Source organism: Lissotriton helveticus, chromosome 7 (genome assembly GCF_964261635.1).
Source record: "Lissotriton helveticus chromosome 7, aLisHel1.1, whole genome shotgun sequence".
Classification (NCBI taxonomy): Eukaryota; Metazoa; Chordata; class Amphibia; order Caudata; family Salamandridae; genus Lissotriton; species Lissotriton helveticus.
In genome coordinates this window covers 66,887,923-66,907,905 of record NC_136068.1, presented here as the reverse complement: position 1 = coordinate 66,907,905, position 19,983 = coordinate 66,887,923, and the positions used below count along the sequence as shown (strand labels likewise).

Sequence of the window (19,983 nt, the reverse complement as noted above, 5' to 3'; positions counted from 1 at the left end):
TAATTTTTCACTAGCAAGCAACCCACCACTAACAAAAACTATAACTAACTCACACCACATATACCATACAAAACTAAAGTCGAAAGTTTGTGGCTGAGAGTACAATGTAGCAGTATAGACTCCAGAGTATGTGCTCTGTGTCTGTTGTCCAAAACATCTTGATAATGGTACCACACATCTTTCTTTAATCCACATATCTCATAGTCCTGTATGGAACCAGCATAGCCCTGACTGCTGTTTATTTTAAGCCATAAATACATCTTCAATAACTCATCCTCTTGTTAAGCCTTTGCAAATCAATACCAAAAGGATGGTCCTTGTCTTCCATCATCCCCATTTCTTCTCTCAAGAGTGTATTTTTTTCTTTCAGGCACCTAGTACCATCAAGATGGGGTGCAAGCTGGACCCAACGAAGAAGGAGAAAAATGGTCCTGGGCAGAAAGACTGAAAGCAGAAGGGAGCAAAGCCTCGAGTGGCTATTTCCCAACCACTGTGTAAGTGATTCACAGTACCTCCTACAGTCCTAAACCACCAGGACACCACAGTATAATCCCAAAATGTGACATTCTTAGTTTTGTTTGCTTACACTATGTGCAAAACCCTTATACAGTAGTGCAATTCAAGTTGCGTGTTATATTTCTATTTATGTTTTCAATAATGCAATTATTTCATTTGCCTTCCATGACAGGTAGGAAAAGTGGGAGTGCCTCAAAGTTGTTGTGTGTGGGACACCTTAGCAGCCTCTGCTGAGGTTACATGCTCATGTATTTGTGCACAAAACTAAACCTGGTTGGGTTCTCTGCTTGCATTTAACATGTTGCAGCTCCATCTGATTCTTTTTTTTAATCACTCCCGTCTATTGGACTTGCCATATCTGGTTACTCCAAATCTCATATTCTAGTCAACATACACCACACAGTACATATATGGACCAATGAGATGGACATAGTTAGTAATATGCTAGCATTTTTTATTGAAAGAATTGTAATGCAGTAAGAAAAAAAGTAGAACAAAGACATTAAACACCATCAAACCGTCAAGCAAATCCAGGAGCAATACAAGGTACAACACATAAAAAGGAAACCACCACCAACAGACAAGTAAATGAAGAAAGGACAATGTTGGATCCTCTCCCTCATATTCCTTAAATCATACCCACATTTTATTATTTGCATTTTTTCATAGCACAATCCTGGCCCAAGGGTGTTAGAACAATTTATAAGATTCAGCTTGTAGTACACATTTTTGCAGCACAGTAAGAGTGGGTGATTTGCTGAAAATTACAGGATGTTGAATAGAAGTCAGTGTTCTAGCATAGTTCTTCATGTTCCACAGTCAGCAGCCTCTAAATGTTAGACAATGTTTTTTCCACCTCCTTCTCATACTTCACCATGGGCTCATGCTGTGCAGACATTACATTCAGCTTGAGAGGGTGATCATAGCGGTATTAATGAACCGCTTACACCAAATGTTTTGCTTGTACTTGATAAGTTTGAGGACTGGTGTACCAGACAAATCCTCTCCCACCCTTCCATTGGTCTTTGATCCACCAGCATCTCTGAGGTGTGCCCCCTGTAATATTCTTATTTCTATAAAATGACAGCAGTGTCCCCTGTGACTAAACAGCTTGTTGTGCAGAGAGGAAGGTGGCCAGTGTCTCCAATGGCAAATTGTCTCAACATTGTGACGTGAAGTAATGCTACACCTTGAAGAGCAGACGAAGAGACGAGAAATAAAGGAAACTGATGGGCTCCAAGGTCCACAATCATACATCAGTCCTGGTTATCCTTCAATATCTGATGGGCATACAAAAACACAAGAACAAAGTCAGACTGATAGAATTGTCAACCTCCAAGCCACCATCAGCTGTTCCAGCTCTGTCATGTTCTAGTCAGTAGCTTCCTGGCTCCACGATTACTAGCCCTGTTAAGATGACTATTCCTGTGGGAACATTGCGTTTCGGACACCTTTCGGCAAGGGGCACATGAAACTGAGACACTGCTCTCTGCATCCCTGGATACATCATAGACTGTGGTTCGCTCTGCAGTAGGTCTGCTCACAGCTTAGAGACGACGGGCCACTGAAACTCCCAGGGCTGCCAAGTGTATACTTTTATGGTTGTAACAAACTAAATAAAGTTTGTATTGACAATCCCAGGGCTGCCAAGTTTTCTGATTGTCTATGTGTGACATTTCTATCTGTCTAATGTGTTTTTGTGTGACCTTGCTACAACATATATATGTATATGTAGAGTGACACTTAACTGCTAGCTAGATAATGCCCTACTGCATATGAATCTTACTACACTACTGGAAGAGGTGTGGATCCGCGGCTTAGGTGACTGACTCCGGAATCTGGGGATCACGGTTCCATTCCCGGTGCCGGCCGCAGATTAGCCCAGCACCATGTGACTCTGGGCGATAGCTTGCTTAATCTTCCCAATGGTCCCCAGCAACAAGAGACCCTCACGGGTGATTGCGCGCTTTACAAATGTGGATTATTACAAATGTGGATTATTATACATTTTGTGTTCATTGTAAGTGTCTAGAGAGAGCCCTAAAGCTGACAAACGCTGGGGGTAGCATTCGAACACATTGTTGGATCGTGAAATTAATTCAAGCATTCCTTCCATCACTTTTTTGTATACTTCAATTACTGACTGAGCCACATCCCAGAACTATATGGGGGCAAAGAGGATGATTGATGTCTTTAATGAATTTTACGCAAGATATAGATGATCAGAAACCATGAGCATTTTTTATTCAAAAAATCAAATTCCTTTTGACCTAACCAACCTTCTTCCAAATCTTCACTGGTGATAAATAATATTACTTCTTTTATACATCATAAAGAATAAGATATACTCAACCTATGATGTTCTTTTGTTGAAGAATTGACTTAAGATTTTCACTTTATAGTCTTCTTTGTGATGGTTCAAAATTCTGCCACCTTTATTAGAGTCTATAAACAGTTATGTAATAAACTATTTCAATCCTTTGTGAGAAATAGAGAGCAGGACACTATATTCTCTTAGCATCTCCACACATTAGTATGTTTTACAACATAGACCTCTTTTTGAAAAGAGCATTAGGATTTGTTGTGCAATAAACTTTGCTGTGGAATGAACTCAAGATGGATTTCAGTTCAGATAACATTAAAGAACAAAAGCATTGCCTGTTTTTACAAACTCTATTCACTATGGTCCAGATGTACGAACCTTTTTTGTGCTAGCAAATGGGAGATTGGCCCGCTTGCGACCACAAAAAAGGCTAATGGCATGTACAAACGTTATTTTGCGAGTCACTGACTCGCAAATCAGCGTTTGCAACTTTCGCTATTAGGAAGGGGCACCCAGTACAATGCACACACATTACCACCACACTAGCCAGACGAAAATGAAAGAGCATCACTGACAAACACTGGAGCACCGCTCTCAACACCCACCATACTGAACACATGAACAGCATCCCCAAATCAATAAGAATTTCAACACTTGGATCACCTGCTTGACCAACTTCTTGGTTACCCTCACAAACTGCCAGATCCAGACAGAGGAACTCTGACGAAGTCATCACGGCGCCCACAATGCCGACGCCAGATGCGGAGCCGCAGACGACGCCTACCGACGCGCAAGGGTACTGCTACGCAAAAATTTCCGGATCCAGTCTGACGCCTGGGGATATTCTAAGGTAAGGAATCTAATACTAACCTGTTTCTTTCTATAACTGTTACCATCTCTTCTAATTTAGGTGACCTGTGTGGGTACAACTGGAAGGGGCAACATTTGGGAAATTATTTTAAGTAGTCCAGTAAGATATTTTGCTTCTTGCTGAATACTGTGATGTGGTGTCACACCGCATCAATGCATAAAAGGCTTGTAGGGCTATGCATCAGTCAATTCCTAAGGCCTCAGCAATACCACTAGTGCCAAGAAAATTAAAAGATTTGCTTGAACCAAATGCAACACACAATTGTTCATAGTTTAGGTCTTTGCTTATTGTAAAGCTAACACAACAGTAGGAAGAACTGGATGTTCCTTGAGCAACATGGATAAACATTTGTGTGCCAGCTTCTGCTTGGGTGTTGAGTTCCAGTCGCACAGCTGTAGTTGCAGCACCTGAGTATAAACACCTCACTCCTCTTGTGTAAATACAACTTTAGCATAGTATGTGCTGTTGTTATTTGGGTAGCCAGTAGGTCAAAAAGCTTGTGTTTAGTTTGATCATCTCCTAGGAATTCAAGCCATCTCTTAGGCCTTGGTTTTGCCAGAACAACTCTTCCTTCTAATTCTTTTATCTCTCACTCACACATGGGGACTTCAGTCTATCTAGATTATAGGCACAAAGCTGACATCTATTTGCTGCACACTGCATTTATATATAGTCAATTAATTAGATAGAGTAGTACAGAAATCTATTTACCTCACATAGTGTAATTATATATGCAATGGCAGGTACAGCGATGACGTTACATCAGGCTCATGATGTGCATCACCCGCTTCAACTTCTGCTGGAACAAAGTTCTCAAGAAACTTGAGGACAAAGGACTTCCCTTTACCTTTCAGGAAGCCATAAATATTGTGTTCACGACAGAAAACGTTGGTTGCATCTCCATGATGGATCTGGCAAGCTTGAGGAACACAGGGGCATATTACCAACACAGGCGATAAAATTATCGCTTGCTTTATCGGCAGAAAACTGCCGCTAAAGCCGCTTTTGCGGCAGAAAACTGCCGCAAAAGCGGCTTTAGCGGCAGAAAACTGCCGCAAAAGCGGCTTTAGCGGCAGTTTTCTGCCGATAAAGCAAGCGATAATTTTATCGCCTGTGTTGGTAATATGCCCCACAGTTCTGTCTAGTTTTAGCAATTTCTGACTATTCTTCAATTGCGGTAAAATTGCTAAAACTAGACAGAACTGTGTTCCTCAAGCTTGCCAGATCCATCATGCATCATGTAATTACTATACAATCTTGCAAGCTCTAGTAAAACACCAACCGCCTGGGCAGGGAATCAGGATTTTCCAGCCTATTGTTCCTGTAGAGCATTTTACTGGGGTATTATTTTGTCCTTGTGTTTCTTGAAGAGACATGTTTTTATTAACCCAGAACCTTTCTTTCATAAAGTTTTGAAAGGCCTTTGGTGCTTTCTGTGGAGGGATTGCATGTCCGTCCCTCACATGATCAGTAAACTTTGGTGTGTATATATGGTGATCTAGGGCATGGACACCCACTGTTTATAGGAGAGGTTCTGCTTCCACCAAAACCTAAAAGAGCACATTACTCTCTTATTGTCTTTTTTTCTCTTTCAATTGAGGGAAATAGGGGAGGGTGAATGCTTATTGTCATATGTTGAGCTCATCTGCAGAGAGAAAAAAATGACAGTGTGTTAAGAAATGTGGGGTCTCATTTATGGTTTTTTTTTTTGCCGAAGAGCGGCGCAGCAGGCATTGCTGCTGCGCTGCCCAATGGCAAAAAAAAGGGCATATTAGATATGGCGCATTCCTATCTTTTTCCTCTGCGCTGGCGCACAATGGGCTGCCATGTGCCAATGCAGGCTCCTTTGCACCATGGTGCAAGGGTGCCTGCATTGCGAGGATGATTATTTTTGTGCAGGAAGGAAAACATTCCTGCACAAAAACAATCACAAAAGGCTTTTTCCTCTTTCTATGTGTGCTGCAGAATGCCGCACACATAAAATAGGAAAAACAAGGAGAAATAAAAATGAAGATATTTCCCCTCATTGTGCCTACCTTGAGGTGGTGTACGTTTTTGGTGCTGCCTCAAACTTATGATTTCTCGTAAATCTGGGCAGTGTCAAAAAGAACGCCCCCAGCAACATCCATGGAATGTCCCTTCCTGCGTGAAAGGGGCATATATTTATAAGGCCATGAAAAGCCACGTAATGTGGCTTTACATGGCATTATAAATATGCCAGTGGCATTTTGCGCCACCAGAACGTCAATAAAGTGATGCTCTGGCGGTGCAAAAGTTCCAGTAGGGCCTCATAAATGAAGCCCCTAATGATTATAGAGAGGTCTCCATTATGTGAAAAGTAGTTAGCTGAGTAGCACAGGAAACATAGCTTCTGTCACAATAACCTGGATTTTATTATTAAGTTAGGTCTATGACACAACAGAATGACCACATTTCTTGGCCCGAGAAAAAGTATTAATTACCAGAAAAACAAATTTACAAGGCAGTTTTTGGGAAGTATATAAAAGCAGAGCCGGACTGGCCTTTCACTCCATCTGGTATTTCCCTGGTGGACTGGAGCATTAGAGGCTTTTGAAATTCCAGGGCCGCTGCTGGTGCCTAAGTCACTTTCCTCAGCTCCCGAAAATAATTTCAGCAGACATAGAGGAGAGAGGCAGGAAGAGAAAGCACGAGATCAGGGAAGGAGAAAAAGAAAGAGAGGAGAAAAAGGGATGGATGGAAAGAGAGACAAGGAGAGGATAGAAAAGGAGTGGGCTAGTTTAAGCATTTTTCCAGGGTTGCTTCTGGTTCCTCAGTCCAGCCCTGTATCAAAGAGATTTTTCTCCACAGTTATTTCCCCCCCCCCCCCCAATGATCTCCATCTCCACAAATTCTCTCACTACCACCCTTCAACAGTGCCCCTCATCTCTCCATAGTCCCTCCCTGACAAGCATTTCAAGTGATACTCATAGTTTACTCACGCTTAGTTCTGTGATCTGCATGGTACAGAATCACTCTCCATTTGCACTCCAGTTGTTTACACTGGCATTTCATGAGGCTGAATCCTCTGTGTACCAACTGGCCTGGGGTCAGGATCTCGTTGTATGCTGTGCTTGAGGGTAAGCAAGGAGCTGGCTCAGGAAGTGATCCAAGCACTGCAATTCTTGATGATTTGGGGAGGATGTTGTTGGTGTGTTTAGGTTGGTGGATGGTGAGAGTGGTGTTCCAGTTTTGTCAATGATGCTGTTCCAGTTTCAGCTGGCTAGTATGGCGAAGGTGCGTGTGCTTCGGACTGGGTCGGGGATGCGGAACTTGAGTAGTCTGTTTATGGGACTGGTTTGGTATTTTCCAGTCAGATGATGTTGACGTTGGTGAAAATAGGTTCCAGGTTGTATCTAGCAACGTGGGTAGGTACCTTTTCTCATTGGGCGAGGCCCAGGCTTCCAAGGTCTTCAATGAGTGCTCTTGCTCTTGAGTTGGGGTTGGTGTGGTCTTCCAGGTGGAAGTTCAGGTCTCCGAGTAGGATGTAATTGTTAGACTTGAGGGCAAGTGGTGCAAAGAAGTCCGCTATCGTGTCAGTGAATTGATGCATGGACCTGGTGGTCTCTAGATGAGAGTGCAGCTTAGGGTGAAGTTGGCTGTGACGTGGAGCTTGACCAATAGGTGTTCCATGTTAGAGGATGAGGTATCTGTTGATGTATTTCAGCTGATGGTATTCCCGTGTATGATGGCAATTCCGCCTCTGGGCTTGTGGGGTCTGTCTTGCCTGGCAATCTTGTAGCAAATTGAGATGTCTGTAGCGATGTCAGGTGCCAATGTAGTGCTGAACCAGGTTTTCATGAAGAAACATCGGTCAGGGGTATTGTTGTGCTGCAGGTGCCAGAAATCTGTAGCGTGCTTGGTGAGTGAGTGCTAAGGAGTATGCAAACAAGTGTGGAGTATTGTGTGGGTGGTAGCACGACCGTGTGAGTGTGAGAGAGGGGATGTTGGGTCCTGTTTACGCAGAATGTTGGGTGTGGGTAAGTTCCTTGTTATGTTTCATATAGGTACATTAATATAGGCCCGGGTAACATCATGCCCCTTCACCTACATCACCTACCCTACACTACACAGTAACAAGCCTTTTTGGATTGAACCTATACCTAGTTCTAATCCTGGGCGCAGACGGAGGGTTTCCCTGAACAATGGCGTTCTATGACTCCATCTTTAGACTGACACAGTGCTAATGAATATTCATGAGGGTTCTTGGAAACCAGGCTAGGGCTACACCACCTTCCCCCCCATATCTACGTACCCGGTTCATCCCATATGTCACCCTCAAACCCAACAGTGGCTAAATACAGGTAACAAGGGAAAAAGGAACCTTCTGTATAAATACAGCACCTCTTGCTAGTGCTAGCTAGAGGGAACCAAGTCTTCCAGGCTGACACACTGACCAGAGATGCTGAGGCTCCTGCATGCAGACGCTCCAGCTGACAGTCGTCTAAACATCCCTTGCGGGGTGTCCAACTTGAGACCAGGACGGGGTCCTACACTCTTTCACTTCAGGTAATGGGGTTAGACTAAACCTAGAAGGATTCTTGGCTTCACATCTACTCACATGCTAGGTACACCTACAGTTTATGTTATCCAAACGTGCAGGTCCTGCATGGGTAATAGAGGAACTACATGACAACCTTTGGTGATATTGTTATCCTTCTTGGATCTGGCAAAGTACACAGTGAGTTGATTATCCACTTTGTCCTGTTAAGTGCAGTTGGTAAAGTTGGAAACAGTATGCATGAAATTGTGAAAGAAATCTTTCCCTAGGCGGAATGAGGAGGAACAGAGGATAATGGAATGGTGATAGGTTGGCTCATATAAAAAGTGGAAACCACCTTGTGGACTAACACTCAGCAGGTGTGGAAGTCTAGCTCTACCAGGTACTAAACTGAGAAGGGTGGGTAAACTATAAGGGTCTGAAGTTCTCTGGCCCTATATGTTGAAATTATCACTACTAGCAACACCATTTTCATAGTAGGAAGAACTGGACAACTGTGCATGGGCTCAAAATGGGATGACTTGAAGAAAGTCAATATGAGATTCAATTAAAATATTTGGATCCATCATAATTCTGAACTGGGATAACCAATGCCTTATTTTCTTTATACTTGATGGTGATTTAGGCTGAAATATTTGGAAAGTTCATTTACAAGTATTTCAGTTTTGGTGTTTGATAGGAAACAATTGACGAAGTGCACCCTTCTCCTTTCATGCCCTCTGTTGTCCTGAATACAGAAGGGAAAGGGCAAACACTAGTCTCTGTGTTAAAAAACAGAATAATGGGCAGATGACATGGCATGCATTTGACTACTGTGTTTGAATGCATAGCAAATGTTCCAAGATAAAATATAAAAACAAAATAAAAAGAACATTTTCATTTTGAACTCCTGCAAGGTTATTCTGGCTATACTGCAGCACCACCCCACACCACTAGTTCCTGAGCCACTGTTTCTGGGGAAAGGTTTCCTGAACAATTTTGACTCCAGCAAGGATATTTTTTAAAGTGAGGAATCAGTGGGGAGAGACATGTACCCAGCCAGAGCCTGAATTAGAGATAGTGACGCGTGGTGCAAGAGCCTTTTCTTGGCACCACCTCGTGACCTCCTTCCCCATGAATTTCCTCACCACCATTCTCCAACAGTGCTCCTCATCTCTCCATAGTCCCTCTCTGACATGGATTTCATTTTTTTAATATCACTACTCATAGTTCACGCACGGTCAGTTCGTGTGATCTGCATGGTACACATTCACGTTCTTTGCAGCAGGCACATTATCCCTCTGCGCTACTTTAGCATGAATTAAATCTGCCACTAGACAAAATTCAAATGTCTCACCAGTAGGAGCATTAATCACCAGACTTATCTCGACGTTTTTATTGTTGCTTGAAACTGCTCGAGGCACAAGGAAGTTCACTGCTTTTAAAACCATAAGTTATTTCTAAACAGCAACCCCCGCCAAAGTCAGCGCCAGGTGCAGCTGCACCACTTGCACTGCCCTAAAGCTGGCCCTGTTTCTATACTCCCCAGAAAAGGTATCCATAATAAGCTGTGAGACAGCAAGGAGAACATGTATTCCATGAGTGGTTCTTTAACAGTTGATTCACTTATCATGAGTCTAACATCACAGTGATAGGGGCTCTTGTGAGCCGAAGGAAAACTTTAGAGAGCCGATGAAAGTCAAACATCTCAGTCCTTCGATGCCTTCAAACCTCCCAACTTGGCAGAGTTCAGAAAACTCAGGGGAGGCAAACCAGGGCTCGAGTCGGGGTACCACACGGGTGGACGGCGTCCCCCCACTTATTTTACCGGGGGGGGGGACGCCGTCCCCCCTGCCAAACAGCTGGACTTCACTCTTTGGCCTCTCTGGGACGAGGAGCTCGGCAGCTTTTGTGACGTCACTTCCTGTCGTGGCGTCACTTCCGGTGACAGCGTCCCCCCACTTCTTTTTTTACGACTTGTGCCCTGAGGCAGACCAACTACCACGTTACCACTTCCTGGGGAAAGCAGCCCCTTCTGAGGGCTTTTCAGTTTTGTGAATCTTCGAAAATTAATGTTACTAGAGCAGTATTTCCTTAAATAAAAAAACATTGAAAACAGGCATAGACTATGTGATGTCTGACCATCTAATTAGGCAACCTGAACTCTGGGTAATCAAAAGAAACTGAGCTCCAGCTTGGCACAGAAGCTGAGTTTTTCACATGTTTAATGACAATTGAGCAATACACAGAATTAAACCTCATACCTGGAGCGGTGAGGCGGCTAGTGAGAATACATGGAAGATAGCAGAGTTGAAGGACTGTAGGTTAGGATAAACTATTTCTTCTTCAACATTGTAGCTCTATATAGATTCACAGCCATGAATAACGCTGATCAGAACTGCACATGTATGATATACATTCAAATAAAACAGTAATGAAGATCACCTTAGTTATACAGGCAATGCAGTACCATTTCTCTGACTGCTGTCTCCAGGACTATGTTACAGGATAATTTACAGTTCAAAGAGTGGGTTCAAGGTACAGATCTCTCCTTAACTTAATCCATCAAGGCGACTTAAGTTTAGCTCTTAGTTTCAGCACTGCTCTTGAAATTCATGGGATGAAAATCTTCTATCACTTCATGGTGGAAAACTGCCTCATTTGATTGCAGTTCCAAATGGAGACCCAGGGCTGTTGCTTTGTATGGAGAGAAATTTGGAAGCATAGGGTCCGAATACGATGTCATACGGACCGCCAATGTCATTCAGGGCTGCGTGTCCGACTGCAGGATTATGACATTCAGGACTGCGGTCGGACTAACGGATTACGATGCCAGAGGTTGGATAATTGCGGGACGGGGAATGACCGCCGCCTCCAACTGGAACAAACATCCCGTCAGGGCGGCGGTCGGACAGGTAATCCCTGAATGGCGGTGGTGCCTCCGCAGGCACCGCCGTTGGGATTACGGTGTCACTTTCCATTAGCCTTTTCTGGCGGTCCGACCGCCATGAAAAGGCAGACGGAAAGTGATTTTGAGGTTGCCTTAGCAGGGCCCCCGTCCACCATTGGCCTCCACTATGGAGTCGGGGGCACCCGTGGTTCCCCCCGAAACATTCATGCACTCTGTGCCAGCCCATTCCGGGCCGCACCACAAGCCTTGATGCAAAAATGCATGTTTCTGACTGTCTACACGGCTGTTGAATCGCAATTCAGAGGTCGGGACAGCCACCTACTTGTCAGGCGGTCCAGATCCCGAAACAACGGCGGTCGGACGCTAGTCCGACCAACATTGTAATGAGGGCTATAGTTGCAGTTTGCATGACTCTTCAAACTGCAGTATCAGTCGCTGACTTTAGGCATCCCATTAGTGATCAGCCTCTTAAATCGCCCTGTCCCCGGGGCTGAGTAGTCAACAGAGCCACTGAGAGGTACATACCTCATGCCCCATTTTAATGTGCAGCTCTCAATTTGCTCGAAAAGAGTCACTATGAGATCCTAACTTTTTTTCATATAACCGCATTTTTTACTTTTCAGTTCTTACCGCTGCTTGTGGTAGTTTTTAATCTAAGATCACAGAAGGGAAAAAGAAGAAAAATATTTCAGAACAGGTGATTAAAACAATCAAATTTACCCATAACAGATAAGGAAAAATAAATAACATTTTTAGATGTTATGGCTACATGTTTTCTTCGAGACTCATTAAAGGAGAACCTGCCCTACATTCAAATCATGAGGATGAAGCAAATAATGTTGGAGAAATCTGAATTGTTAAAAGAGAAAGCAACATGACTTAAAAAAATCAAGGAGAGTGCATTAGACAACAGACATACCATTTTGTATTGACAATGTAAACAAACATCTTAAGAGATATTTTGAATGACTTCCAACTGATTTTGTATAATTTGCGGGAAAATGTAATGTCCAAAGAGTTTTTTCAGACTGAATAGGAGGTTGAGGGACAGTAGTCCATGCCACAGTGACTTCCCGTCTGGACTACGCGAACGGCCTCTACCTGGGCTTACCAGCCTACCTTCTTAAGAAACTCCAAATGGTTCAGAATGCGGCTGCGAGATTAATTAGACCTGTCCCTTTTCGGCAGCATATCTCTCCGCATATCAAGAAACTACATTGGTTGCCGGTAGCCAAGAGAATTAAATTGAAAGCCTTAACCTTAGCTTTTCTTTCAATTCATGGAAAGTGCCCAAGCTACTTGCAATAAAGGCTTGGCGCCTATAAGCAGACTCGCTCACTGAGGTCAAATTCTCAGAACCTGCTTTGCACCCCTAGAGTTAAGAAAGCCCGGATGGGTGGCAGATCTTTCATGCTTGGTGCGTCCAAGTTATGGAACTCCCTGCCTAATGCCTTGCCCCAGATTGCCTCTGATACTCAATTTAGGAAAGCAGCAGGAAAAAATGGCTTTTCAACCTAGACAAACGGCCTAGAATTCTTGGTCGTTGAGTGATTCTCGTGCACCACCTGTTACTATAGCACCGGGACACCTCTTAGGAGGTAGCTGTTCGCGCTCTATAAATGGCAGTATTATTATTATTATTTGAGGGCAGATAATCAGTAGATGGAGCATCTGGTTTGAATGAAAGAACAAGTACACCTCAACGTCAAGCTTGCATTTGGCGTGAGGCACTGTATTTTTTTAATCCTGGTATGGAGCCTTAAAGGATAAAGATTGGCTTCCTCCAGTGCTATTGACCGATGTAATGGCGTCAGGGTGCCCATCTTCTAAGACAGCTTCTGATTAGATGATGTGTGAATTGATTCCAAGAAGCTTCTCATTACAGCTGAAAACTCTGCATCAAGTTCCCAGATCAGGAGTCTATCTCCCTCAGTTGCAGGGTTGCACCATCTGCTTGCAAAGAGACAGCATGTTACGCTTTCAAAAGTGGGGAACATACGCAGGCTCTGACCACAATTAATATTTTGTCACCAAGCGAAATTCAAGTGCCGTTAGTTAAAGGACCGTAGTAGAGTGAAAGGTCCTAGCAGGCTGTTGAAGGTGTACATGCCAAGACACATTAAAAGCATCCTACAGCACAAACAGGACTGTGTGACTCTAAGGTCACACTGATAGGTGCTCTTGCAGGCTGAAGGAGAATTCACAACTCAAAGAGTGGATTCAAGCTACGCAACTCTCCTTAACTTAGTCAACCTGGATGCCTTAAGCTTAGCTCTGGGTTTAAGCAGATCGCGGGAACACTGCCGGATAATATTCCACTGACACTTCATGGTGGAAAATTGCCTTAGTTCAGGGCAGTTCATTATTAACACTCTGGGCTGTTCCTTTATAAATTGTCCAGTGCCCGAGGATGGGCATTCAACAGAGTTACCGAGCGGTATGAACCCCCTACATCCTATTTAAATATGGGGTAGTGAATTTGCTCAGAGTGACTATACCGCCCTAAATTCTTTTTTATATTACAACATTTTTTCACTTATCAAAAGTACTCACTGATGGGTGTGGTAGTTGTGGGCGCTGAAAGGTAAAAAAAAAGAAAAACATTTCAGAATAGTTGAATAAAACAATGAGATTTGTAGGTTTGTAGGCTTGTAGGCTGAAGACGCAGTCAAAATTTAAAGAGTAAGATAGATGTTACACAATTCAACGTAACATGTTTGATCAGTTTAAGCTAGGCCTGGGCAGTAAATTCTTTTCCGCTCGCGGAATTTGTGGAATTTGGGTAATTTTGCGTTCTGCGGAGAACGTGAAATTGCCCAAAATTCTGCAATCTGCGACTTCGCGAAATGTTTTGCTTGTTCGCGTTCTCAAAATGCGTGTTCGCAAGATATTTCCCCCTGAGCATGCAAACAGCAATTGCGAACAGGAAAAAAGCATCGCGAACAAGCAATTCCGTGTGTTCGCGGAATTTCTGCGTGCTCACGAAGATTTTATACCGTTTTGCGGAGATTTGCGTAACGCGATTATGCAAATTCCGCCCACCCCTAGTTTAAGCACAGCTTGTGAAACCTACTAGAGACAAATCCACTCCCACAGCATGGTGGGAAACTGGGAACAGTTCACTATGAAGACCCAGGTTGTTCCTTTGTATGGAGAGAGATTTGGAAGCATAGATGGTCCTTGTACCACTGTTTAAACGTTGGCGTCACTGGCCTGACTCTGGGCATCCCACAGGTTATCATCCCTCGTACATTGTCCTGTGCCTGAGGATGGCTAGACAACAAAGTCACTGAGAGGTTGGGACTCCACCCCTACTCACCGTTGCCTTTGGTAGATATTTCATCTGGGGGCACTGAAGGGAAAAAAAAGAAAATAATTTCAGAGAAAGGTGAATAAAATACTCACATTTACCCATAACAGACAGGAAACAGAAACACATTTTTTAGACATTATGGCTGCATGTTTTCTTCCAAACTTATTAAAGGAGAACGTGCCAAATATGCAAATTGTGAGGATGAAACAAACACATTTGGAGTAACCTCACTTGTTAAAAGAGAAAGGAAGATTGCATGAAAAATTCCAAAAGAGTAGATCGAAGAATAAATATTGAGGAGGTGAAAGTAAAATAGTAACAGTTCCAAAAAGCAATCTTTTGAAATACTGAAAAAAGAAAATAGGATTAGAAACACATGTGTAACTCCATGTAGTTCTACAACTGTGGTATGTTTTATGTTTCAGGGATTCATGTGGGTGAATAGTTTTGTGAATCCTCAATAGTTAATGTTAATAGAGCAGTGCTTCTGTAAATTGAAAAACATTGAAAACAGGCATAAACCATGTGCTGGCTATCTACCTAATTAGGGGACCTGAACTCTGGGCAATGAATTTGCATGAAGCTGAGCTGGTCACATGTTTACAGATAGTTAAGCAATATACTTTTCTTAAAATGTCATCTTGAGGGAATATGTAATTTATTAATCTGTAACTCTCACCATGAGTTACTGTCCTAGATATAAGTAGTGTCACCTACTACCATTTTACTCCTAACTCCTTTTGTAATTTACTTCGCTCTATTGCAAAGCACTCTGACACCTCTAGGTGAAGTATGCGCTATATAAAAATGCATAAATAAATAAAATAATGAATAAATATACAGTATTAAGGCTCATACCTGGAGGGGTGCGTTAGTTAGTGAGAATACATTTAAGATAGCAAAGTTGGAGGAATGTAGGTTAAGATAAACTATTTCTTCCACAACATTGTAGGTTTTTGTAGATTCACAGCTGTGAAAGTCGATGATCAAAACAGTACATATAAGACACACATTGAAAAAATGCAGTAATGAAGCCCACCTTAGTTATACAGGCATTGCAGTACTGTTTCTTTGACTGCTGTCTCTGGGACCATGTGACTCTGAGGTCACAGTGATAAGGACTCTATGACTCTAAGGTCACAGTAATAGGGGCTCTTTTAGACTGAAGAATAATTCACAGTTCAAAGTGTGGGTTCAAGTAACTGATCTCTCCTTAGCTTAATCCATCAGGGTGACTTAAGTCTAGCTCTGAGTTTCAGCACTGCTCTTGAAACGCACGTGATGAAAATCCTCTGTCTGACTGTCTCTTCAAGGTGGAAAACTGCCTCATCTGAGTGCAGTTCCCAATGGAGACCCAGGGCTGTTCCTTTGTATGGAGAGAAATTTGGAAACATAGTTGCAGGTTGTACCAGTGTTCAAACTGCGGAATCACTCGCTGACTCTAGGCATCCATGAGTGATCGACCTCGTAAATCTCTCTCTCTCCGAGGATGGGTGGTCAACAGAGATGGGGTGGGTGGAATTTGCGTAATCGCGTTACGCAAATCTCCGCGAAACTGTAAAAAATCTCAGCGAACACGCGGAATTGCTTGTTCGGATGCTTTTGTTACTGTTCGCAATCGCTGTTTGCGTGCTCGGGGGAAATATCTCACGAACACGCATTTTGAGAACGCGAACAAGCAAAAAATTTCACGAAGTCGCGGAAAGCAGAATTTTGGACAATTTTGTGTTCTTCGCAAAATGCGAAATTACCCAAATTCCGTGAACGGAACGGATTTTACCACCCAGGCGTTCAACAGAGTCACTGAGAGGTACAGACCCCACGCCCCATTTTAATGTGGGCTTCGAATTTGCTTGAAAAGGGTAACTATGAGATCCTAATTTCTTTTCATATAACAACATTTTTCACTTATCAGAAGTACTCACCGCTGTTTGTGGTAGTTTCTTCATCTACGGCCGCTGAAGGGAAAAAGAAGAAGAATATTTCAGAACAGGTGATTAAAACAGTCAGATTCTAAGTGATAGGGACTCTGTGACTCTAAGGTCACAGTAATAGGGGCTCTTTCAGACTGAAGAATAATTCACAGTTCAAAGTGTGGGTTCAAGTAACTGATCTCTCCTTAGCTTAAACCATCAGGGTGAGTTAAGTCTAGCTCTGAGTTTCAGCACTGCTCTTGAAACGCATGTGATGAAAATCCTCTGTCTGACTGTCTCTTAAAGGTGGAAAACTGCCTCAGCTGAGTGCAGTTCCCAATGGAGACCCAGGGCTGTTCCTTTGTATGAAGAGAAATTTGGAAACATAGTTGCAGGTTGCACCAGTGTTCAAACTGCGGAATCACTCGCTGACTCTATGCATCCATGAGTGATCGACCTCGTAAATCTCTCTCTCTCCGAGGATGGGTGGTCAACAGAGATGGGGTGGGTGGAATTTGCATAATCGCGTTACACAAATCTCTGCGAAACTGTAAAAAATCTCCGCGAACACGCGGAATTGCTTGTTCGGATGCTTTTTTACTGTTCGCAATCGCTGTTTGCGTGCTCGGGGGAAATATCTCACGAACACGCATTTTGAGAACGCGAACAAGCAAAACATTTCACAAAGTCGCGGAAAGCCGAATTTTGGACAATTTTGTGTTCTTCGCGGAACGCGAAATTACCCAAATTCCGCGAACGGAACGGATTTTACCACCCAGGCGTTTAACAGAGTCACTGAGAGGTACAGACCCCACGCCCCCTTTTTAATGTGGGCTCCGACTTTGCTTGAAAAGAGTAACTATGAGATCCTAATTTCTTTGTATATAACAACATTTTTCACTTTTCAGAAGTACTCACCGCTGTTTGTGGTAGTTTCTTCATCTACGGGCGCTGAAGGGAAAAAGAAGAAGAATATTTCAGAACAGGTGATTAAAACAGTCTGATTCTAAGTGATAGGGACTCTGTGACTCTAAGGTCACAGTAATAGGGGCTCTTTCAGACAGAAGAATAATTCACAGTTCAAAGTGTGGGTTCAAGTAACTGATCTCTCCTTAGCTTAAACCATCAGGGTGACTTAAGTCTAGCTCTGAGTTTCAGCACTGCTCTTGTAACGCACGTGATGAAAATCCTCTGTCTGACTGTCTCTTCAAGGTGGAAAACTGCCTCAGCTGAGTGCAGTTCCCAATGGAGACCCAGGGCTGTTCCTTTGTATGGAGAGAAATTTGGAAACATAGTTGCAGGTTGCACCAGTGTTCAAACTGCGGAATCACTCGCTGACTCTAGGCATCCATGAGTGATCGACCTCGTAAATCTCTCTCTCTCCGAGGATGGATGGTCAACAGAGATGGGGTGGGTCGAATTTGCGTAATCGCAAATCTCCACGAAACTGTAAAAAATCTCAGCGAACACGCGGAATTGCTTGTTCGGATGCTTTTTTACTGTTCGCAATCGCTGTTTGCGTGCTCGGGGGAAATATCTCACGAACGCGCATTTTGAGAACGCGAACAAGCAAACAATTTCACGAAGTCATGGAAAGCAGAATTTTTGACAATTTTGTGTTCTTCGCGGAACGCGAAATTACCCAAATTCCGTGAACTGAACGGATTTTACCACCCAGGCGTTCAACAGAGTCACTGAGAGGTACAGACCCCACGCCCCGTTTTAATGTGGGTTCCGAATTTGCTTGAAAAGAGTAACTATGAGATCCTAATTTCTTTTCATATAACAACATTTTTCACTTTTCAGAAGTACTCACCGCTGGGGGCGTGGCTAAGCGCCCGACGCGGATGGCAGCACAGTGGTAGGAGCTCCGTCCCTACCGGAGATTACCGGTGGTTCACGTTACTCCAGCGAATCATGGAGACCTGTTCCCGACGGCGGAACTAATCAGGCAGCACCCGAGCCGGATTCCGCTCTTCAACAGAGCCGACATTGCCCTCAAGTGCCCGATTTAGCTCCGGTCGCGGCTCTTCCCAGCCGCGACCGCCATTTTGTTTTCTTTCCGGCGCTTCTCTAAGATGTGCGTTCTGCCGCACGTAATATCACCGGCTCTCATGGACCATTTCTGATGCCGTTTTCCTTCATCTCATGACGGCGACCTCCTTCGACCACCACAGGTGACTTTTTTCCAATCTCTGGCACTAACTTTCTGCGTTTTTTTAGACTTTATTGCTCTCCTCACGCTTGGCGGCCATTTTGTCCCTCTGAAGGGAGTTTTCCTTGGCATGTAGTGGACGCTGTTATTTCCTTTCAATTCACTGCACATTTTTGTTGCTCCTTTTGACTTTTTTGGCATTCTTCCTGCTTTAACCTTCAACTGGTTCTACTGCCCATTTTTTAAGCCCTTGCCTATTATCTCAGCTGTATTTCGCGCTATCTTTGACGTCTCATTCAACTGTATTTCGATGGCGCAGCATCTCGACAAGCCCTCTAAGCGCAATTACATCAAAAACTCGAAATTGTTTACGGCGCTGGCTCACCTAGAAGCGTCCACAGACCTTCCTATTGTTAACACGCCAGCCGTCATGGAGACTTCTCTTCAGGTTGCGACCAAAACGAACTCTAAAAGGTTGAAGAAAGACCCACCCTCCCCCTCGAAATCCTCCTCGGCTATTTCACTCGAATTACTTCTTGAAGAAATACGAGCCCTGCGCCCCTACATGGAAGACACAAATGCCAAGTTGCAAACGCTCACTGACAACTGGTCTCAGATGGACGCCAGGGTCTCCACCGTGGAAAAGGATGTCTCATCTCTTCAGGAAACGGCTACCAAGGTCGTCCACATGGATCTTCAGATTTCCTCTCTTCAAAGGCAGGTAGAGGACCTTGAAAACAGAAATAGACGCAATAACCTACGTCTTTACGGCCTACAGGAGGGTTGTGAGGGGAGTGACCCCATTGCTTTCTTCAAGTCCTTTCTTCCCAAGCTGTTGCACTTGCCTGAAGACACCTCACTCAACATTCAGCGTGCTCACAGACTTGGACGAGTCTCCTCCTCTATCTCTCCCTCAACGAAGCCTAGAGGTGTGATAATGTATTTCCTTGAATACACGGACTTGAAGGTCCTCTTGGCAGCCAAAGCTTCACCACGTCTTACTTGGTCAGGATCCAACTTATTTTTTGCTCAAGATTACGCCAAATCCACTGCTGCCCGTCGCAAAGCCTTTCTTGACATGAGAGCGGACCTCCGTTCCATTGGAGCCAGATATGGACTTTTCCACCCTTGTCTATTTAAAGTCACCTATAACAACAAGACTACAACTTTTGAAGATCCTGTACGACTCCGAAGTTTCCTGAACTCATGTGGTTCTGCTGGCATGGAGTTCTCCAGTTCTTCTTCCTCGTCTCCACCATGACTTTTGTTGTTGTTATAACTGATTGCTCTACGCCATTTTGTTTATTGTTCATTCATGTTTACTTGGTTCCAGGCTTTTAGACTCTCAGACGAGTCTATATTTCTCTTGGTTGTTACCTGTTACCGTTGATACTCATTTCTTCTTTTGCTGACATGATATATGTTTTTAATATCGCTGTTTATCGCCCTCTAACCCTGTTGCTCTCCTTCCTCCACAGGCCAT

At 43.6% G+C, this 19,983-nt stretch overlaps 1 protein-coding gene across 14 annotated transcripts in view; it reads right to left on the bottom strand.

The window, feature by feature from the left end:
* Positions 1–953: 953 nt before the first annotated feature.
* Positions 954–19,983, bottom strand: part of LOC144768069 (alpha-2-macroglobulin-like protein 1) — a 618,955-nt gene continuing 599,925 nt past the window's right edge. For 5 of the 14 annotated variants that reach the window (XM_078651444.1, XM_078651448.1, XM_078651453.1 and 2 more), the window contains 6 exons: positions 17,264–17,296; positions 16,358–16,390; positions 14,439–14,471; positions 13,673–13,696; positions 11,750–11,772; positions 954–1,796 (listed from right to left, as the gene is read on the bottom strand). In XM_078651444.1, coding sequence (XP_078507570.1) covers positions 11,768–11,772; positions 13,673–13,696; positions 14,439–14,471; positions 16,358–16,390; positions 17,264–17,296 — 128 coding nt within the window. In that variant the 3' untranslated portion in view covers positions 954–1,796; positions 11,750–11,767. Of the gene's footprint in view, positions 1,797–11,749; positions 11,783–13,672; positions 13,697–14,438; positions 14,472–16,357; positions 16,391–17,263; positions 17,297–19,983 lie in introns of all 14 variants that reach the window. The other 9 variants (XM_078651446.1, XM_078651452.1, XM_078651449.1 and 6 more) reach the window with 6 other exon arrangements.